Raw genomic sequence first — 7,033 nt, 5'->3', positions numbered from 1 at the left:
TTTTTTGAGATGGAGTCTCACACTGTCACCCAGGCTGGAGTGCAGTGGCACCATCTTGGCTCACTGCAACCTCCACCTTCTAGGTTCAAGCAATTCTCCTACCTCAGCCTCCTAAGTAGCTGGGATTACAGGCACACCCCACCACACCCTGCTAATTTTTCTATTAGTAGAGACGGGTTTCACCATGTTGGTCAGGCTGGTCTCAAACTCCTGACCTGGTGATCCGCCCACCTCAGCCTCCCAAAGTGCTGGGATTACAGGCGTGAGCCACCGCATCCGGCCACATTTTTCTATGTTTTCTATATTCTTAAGCCATCTAACAAGTGAAAAGCATAAAATAATTTTTACTTTAAGTTTTCTATTTATTCAGTGTCCGGCAAATGGAAATTACCATTCTTCGTATTAATATACTTTTAAATTAGACTAAAAAAGAAAAATAAATGTAGCTCCTATAGGCAATCGAGCTGTCCTGGCTTGAAAAATAACCCAAACAAGCTAGTTAAGTCTTAATGTAACTTTAATTTTCACAACGAAAGCCTAATATATAAACAAAATAAACCATTAGGAAGACGTACCTTGCAATCAACATATGGTCCTGAATGTAGGCTAAAAATTGAGGGTGATCTTTTCTGGCAATGTATAAACACTCTCCATGCAGACAGAGAATCTTCAGGCAATTGAGCATATTAAAAAGAATATCTGGCTCCTCAAACTTAGCCATTTCCTATGCAAAGAACCACACGGTTACTAAGTTATCCAAAACAGTAATGCTACCAAGCCAAGTATTCAAAGACATCTGAAAATATACCTGAAAAATGGTATGTATTAGTCTCAATGTTACTGGAAGCTGTTGGTAGCAAAATTTTCTTTCGGTATCATTCTTTACTGCTGTGAAGAAATAATTACACAAAGATTAGGCTAACTCTTCCTTTCCCCCATCATTCATCAATTTATCAAGATCATAAAAACCAAGAGGAGTAAAACATCAACATAGAATGTATGTAAAAATTGTTCCAGAAATATTTTTATTTGCTCTCCAAATTAGCATATATCCCTTCTATGATACAAGTGCTGGAAATCTTTTAAATTGAGGCTTCCCAGTTTCCATTTTCCACTGCACAGTCTATCATGTATTCAGATATCTTTGCCCTGGAGCTACCCCTACCCAGACATCTGAATCCATGATGGACTGCATAGTGCTGCTAGTTCTGCTGCTCCCTGGAGAGACCTGGAACCTGCTAGCCATGCCTTCCTAATTGGAAGGGAGACATACAGGTATTCAAGAGAGGTGTTCAAGTCATACCAGCAACTAAAGGGGTTTATCCCATGGATTCTCACAAAAAGGGGCACATTTTGAAACAGTTGAACAGATTCAAATGAGAACAACTACTCATGCTTTTCATCTTCTTGTGAGGATCTCTAAAACTTTTGCCCCCATAGTGGGGGCAGCAATACATTATAAATGAGGCAGGCTAGAGAAAAGAATTCACAAGTTAACCAGATGCAGGAACTAGTGCAGAATGTGATTTTAACGTTTTGGCAATCCCTAGGATCAGAGGCAAAAGGAAAAAGGAAATTGCTTAATTTTGACCATTGCTCCAAGGCAGTCAAAATTCTCTCGGTCTAAATACTGAAAAGTCCATTGGGAATCTTCCACCTGAATGTATTTCAAATGCTTATCATACGGACTTGACAGTTTTGTTTTATACGAAAGTTTTAAATACATTTTTGGTGGTGGATATATCTGACAGCTCTAAGAAATAGGGGCCAGGCCTCAAGAAGGGAAAAAAGGGCAGCGGTTGCAGTGGGCCAAGATCATACCACTGCACTCCAGCCTGGGCAACAGAGTGAGACCCTGTCTCAAAAAAAAAAAAAGAAAAGAAATTGCTTAATTTTATCAATTGTTTCAATAAAATATTACATATAAATAAAAGCGGCAGTTAACTGATCTGTGTACTAGCTTAGGTTTAAAAAATACATTTGCATAGAAAGAGTACAGGCTATTGGATCATGCGTGAAGTCCCAGCTCTCCTCAGGCATCAATGCCTGAGAAACACAACGCGGGCCTAGGCCCTGGATACTGCAGCACCTAAAGCAAGTTAATTAATCCTAAATTAAACTAGAGGACTTGGGTTCCAGTCTCAACCCTGACACTAATTAGATGTTTCCAGTTCCCAGGTCCCCAGCCCAGGGACACCCAGGCTTGGAGCTGGGGAGCGGAGCTTTTGTTGGTGTTTCAGCTTCTCAGTGATTCCGACGTTCCATTACAGCTGTGGAATTATGTGAAATATGAAGTGTAAATTGTGAATAAATAGTAGCAATGACATGGCCAGGGGCAAGTCGTTTAACCCATCTGGGAATTATTTTCCCCATCTGCCAAGTGCAAAGGCTAAACAGGATCAGCAGATTACAAACTTCTTTTCTGCTTTGTTTACAGGAAATCTTAGAATTCCAACACATGGCTGGGTGTGGTGGCTCACGCTGTAATCCCAGGACTTTGTGAGGTTGAGATGGGTGGATCAATTGAGTCTAGGAGTTTGAGAACAGCCTGAGCAACACAGCAAAACCCCATCTCTACAAAAAGTTTTCAAAATTAGCCGGGCATGGTGGAGCATGTCTGTGGTCCCAGCTACTCAGGAGGCTGAGGTGGGAGGATTGCTTGAGCCAGGGAGGTCAAGGCTGCAGCGAGCTGTGATCAAGCTACTGCCCTCCAGCCTGGATGAAGGAGCAAGACTCAGTCAAAAAAAAAAAAAAAAAGGACCCCAACACATGAAAGAGAGCAAGTCGGAGTGATCTGGCAGAAGCAAGAAGCAAGGTAGGAAGCCTGGGTCTTTATATTTTGCTCTCATCTCCCCCCCGCCGCCGGGGTCGCCCCAATTGAGGATATTCCAAAGGAAATCACACAGACCATTAACAGCTCCAAGAAGTGCACACGGAAAACCAGTGAACCAGATCACGTAGGGTGTTCCTTCAAATTGTAAGTTTTATGACATGAAATAGTGTGAGCTATGATATTCATACACAATTCACCATTCATATGATCCACGGAGAAGCAGTTAGTTCTGACCAAAGATTTTATATGGTTACCTTCGTCTGAATAAGACACCCCCCAGTTGCAGTGAGCCCCAGAAAACAGTCCCCTAATAATATTTGCTGCTCATTGAAGGAATGATGTCAAGCCCATGCCTCCCGATACCGGAGTGGGCTCCCAGGAGTAAGCTGTTCTATCTCTTCTGGATCGTGGATGCAGGAAGATTAAAAAGGTGCCCAAATTTGCCCAGATCTCATAAATCCCCAGAGTGCCACCATTCAGAGCTAGAAATCCAGCTTTCCCAGAGCCACATGGAGTGACATCCTGAAATTCCTAAATGCCCTCATGTGAGAGGAGCTAGAGTATGATTCCTGAGGCTGTCTGCCGTCTTGCTGCCCTCACTGCATCCACCCAAGAGCCTTGAGGCAAATGAGAAAGAATACATCCCCCAGTCCCTGCTAAGAGCCACCAAAGTAGCCTTCAAGCTCAACCTGCGCAGCCCAACCTCCAGGGCCCCATTGCTTCTAGCCAAAAATTCTCTGCTTTGGCCAAATGCATTGAGTGGCTGTCAAGATTGTCAGCACCCAGGCTTGGTCTACAGAGAACACCACACATTGTAAGTAGGGAGGCAATGAGTTTTTACCGAAAACTGGAGCCTGCTGCCAGAAAGATGCTCAGGGAACTAGATTCTATGGGAACTGTAACGGATCTGTTCTCTTTACAATCTGGTGGGAAACATTCCTCTGCACGAGTTTATACTAAGGAAACCATGTCTGATTTTGCCCAAGTTGATATTAAACCAAGAACTCAGTGATTTGAACATCAGGCCCTGTGCACACAGTGCACTCCCCGGCGGTCAGAGCCCACCTACCTGCATGTTCCGCGGGCTCAGTGCGATTGCCCGGGTTCTCCCCATGCTTGCTTGCAGGATTCTCCTCCTCCTCCCCTTCAGGGCCTATGATAAACTCTGGTCTGGAAGAAAGGAGGCTATCCTCAAGGCTGTCTGTGGGCTCCTGAAATAAACAGGGCAGGCAGCCAAATGAGCAGCCCTGGAGGGGTGTAAGAAACAGTTTGGCTCAGCTCAGCAAAGCTGGACTGCGCACCCTCTGTGTCCCAGGATCCATGCTGCTGGGCCCAGAGGTGAAGGCACCACACCCAGAAGACTCTGGAGCTTATTGCCAGAACAGTGAAAAGAAATCTCTATCCGTTGTTGCTGAAACATTTTCTTTTACTTCAAATACATAAAGAAGAAGATCAAAAACATCGTTAAATCTTCCCAGGCCTACTTTCTCACCTCTGCATTAGTTTCTGAGATCAGTGCCCACTCACCAAGTCACTCCCACCCGTGTACATTTTGTTCAATAACAGTACTTAATTAGGAAGAAATAATAATGGGTTCACAGAGCTATATTAAGATGCAAATAGCCAGGCGTAGTGGCTCACACCTGTAATCCCAGCACTTTGGGAGGCCGAGATGGGCAAATCACAAGGTCAGGAGTTAAGACCAGCCTGACCAACATGGTGAAACCCCATCTCTACTGAAAATAGAAAAATTGGCCGGACGTGGTGGTGCGTGCCTATAATCCCAGCTACTCAGGGGGCTGAGGCAGGAGAATCGCTTGAACCCGGGAGGCGGAGGTTGCAGCGAGCTGAGATCACATCACTGCACTCCAGCCTGGATGACAGAGCAAGGCTTTGTCTCAAAAAAAAAAAAAAAAGATGCAAATACTGGCCAGGTGTGGTGGTTCATTCCTGTAATCCCAATGTTTTGGGAGGCTGAGGCAGGAGGGTTGCTTGAGGGCAGGATTTGAAATCAGCCTAGGCAACATAGTGAGATCTCATCTCTAAAAGAATGTTTTAAGTTATCCAGGCTTGGTGGCATGACTGTGCCTAGTTACTCAGGAGGCTGAGGTGGGAGGATTCCTTAAGCCCGGGATTTCGAGTCTGCAGCTATTCATGATCACACCACTGCACTCCTGGGTGACAGAGCAAGACCCTATCTCTAAATAATAATAATAATAAATAAATTTTTTAAAAAAATTTAAAGACACGGCTGGGTGGAGTGTCTCACACCTGTAATCCCAGCACTTTGGGAGGGCAAGGCAGGCAGATCATAAGATCAGGAGTTTGAGACCAGCCTGACCAACATGGTGAACCCCGTCTCTACAAAAAATACAAAAATTAGCCGGGCGTGGTAGTACACTCCTGTAATTCCAGCTACGTAGGAGGCTGAGGCAACAGAATAGCTTGAATCTAGGAAGGCAGGTTACAGTGAACTGAAATTGCGCCACTGCACTCCAGCCTGGGTGACAGAGTGAGATTCTATCTCAAAAAAAAACAAAAAAAAAAATTTAAAGACACAAATATTGGTTGTCCAGGGTGGTCAAATTTTTAGGAGCAAGAAAATACTACAACATGTGAGTTACACAGAGGAAGGTATGGTAACCCAGGTGTCTGTCAACAGCTAGATGGAGAAAAAAATGCATACATTTGGCCAGGTGTGGTGGCTCACGCCTGTATTTCCAGCACTTTGGGAGGCCAGGGCAGGTAGATCACTTTAGCTCAGGAGTTCAAGACCAGCCTGGGCAACATGGCAAACCCCATTTCCACAAAAAATAAAAATTAGCCAGGCGTTGTAGTGGGCGCCTATAGTCCCAGCTCCTGGGGAGGCTGAGGTGAGAGAATCACCTGAGCCTGGGAGGCAGAGGTTGCAGTGAGCCATGATCAAGCCATTGCACTCCAGCCTCAGTGACAGAGTGAAACACTGTCTAAAAAATAAAAAAAAAAATTTTAAATAAATTTTACAGTATTCATTGTCACTTAAACTTTGTAATATAACTTTGTAATAAAAATTCTTTCAAGAATAGTAGTAATGCATGAATAATGAAACTGTATGAACAGAGGTGCTACAATGCTCACTCAAGCCATTTAATAGAATTCTATAGGGTGGCTCCAGTCTGTATCCCTCTCCAGGAGCCTGAGCTGGCAGAAGCAACGGGAAAACTTTCCTTTAACAAAGTCTCACATATAACCCAGCATGGAGTATAAGATGATGCTGGAGGAAGACTCCATTACATCAGCTACTGCAGTCTTTAATGCTATTATACATGGGTCATCTCATTTCTTCAACTGCTTACCACCAACCGGCTTTCTTCTTTGGGAGCTAATCTCTCCAGGAGTTCACAAGCAAGCTGATAGCAGAGGATACTAGACTGACATAAGTTGCACTCAATTGCTTTTTCGTCCTTCTGGCAGGTGTGGGATCCCCCCCAGGGGGCTTGGAAGACATTGTTTATAATAGAAATAATGTCCTTTGACAAGCTGTGATCTAAACCCATCGTGATTCCATCATCTTGTAACTCCATCTGAAAGACGTAGAAAAAAGGACACACACACACAAAAAAAAAAAAAAAAAAGGAAAAAAAAAGAAAAGAAGAAGGAGTTTGGTCCATTTGTCCAATATTCCATTGGCACACTACTTGGGGATAATTTTCACTAACTGACAGCAATATTGAATTATTTAAAGACAATATAGGCTTCAAGACCACGAATATACATTGCTGTCCATGGGTTTTTCTAGAGGAATGTAAACACAAGACAACGCAATTGGAATTACTTTAAAAATCAAGTAGGACATTTAAAAGAGAGTTGTTGTTTTTAGCTCATCAGTTTGTGAGATCTTACACATTTTTAAAATGCTGCTCCTCACCTAGAGTCCAGATCTTGGTTTTTAAATACCATGAACCACTAAAAGGAACCAGGGCTCCTTGGAGAAATGGCTGAATTCCAGGGTTGGGGCTAGGAAAACATAAGATGAGCCTGGGCCGGGCGTGGTGGCTCAAGCCTGTAATCCCAGCACCTTGGGAGGCCGAGGCGGGTGGATCACGAGGTCAAGAGATCGAGACCATCCTGGTCAACATGGTGAAACCCCGTCTCTACTAAAAATACAAAACATTAGCTGGGCATGGTGGCGCGTGCCTGTAATCCCAGCTACTCAGGAGG

The 7,033-nt window shown here is 43.9% G+C and overlaps 1 protein-coding gene across 16 annotated transcripts in view; it reads right to left on the bottom strand.

Annotated features, from left to right (window-relative positions):
- Positions 1 to 7,033, bottom strand: part of UNC79 (unc-79 homolog, NALCN channel complex subunit) — a 276,166-nt gene that overhangs the window by 120,911 nt on the left and 148,222 nt on the right. For all 16 annotated transcript variants that reach the window (XM_017547000.2, XM_037745182.1, XM_017546992.2 and 13 more), the window contains 4 exons: positions 6,169 to 6,396; positions 3,903 to 4,044; positions 809 to 888; positions 576 to 724 (listed from right to left, as the gene is read on the bottom strand). In XM_017547000.2, the coding sequence (XP_017402489.1) occupies positions 576 to 724; positions 809 to 888; positions 3,903 to 4,044; positions 6,169 to 6,396 (599 nt within the window). The remainder of the gene's footprint in view (positions 1 to 575; positions 725 to 808; positions 889 to 3,902; positions 4,045 to 6,168; positions 6,397 to 7,033) is intronic.

The sequence above is a fragment of the Cebus imitator genome, unplaced genomic scaffold, assembly GCF_001604975.1.
Source record: "Cebus imitator isolate Cc_AM_T3 unplaced genomic scaffold, Cebus_imitator-1.0 Scaffold193, whole genome shotgun sequence".
NCBI lineage: Eukaryota > Metazoa > Chordata > Mammalia > Primates > Cebidae > Cebus > Cebus imitator.
The sequence above is the reverse complement of the archived record's forward strand: the minus strand, read 5'-3'. Positions and strand labels throughout refer to the sequence as shown.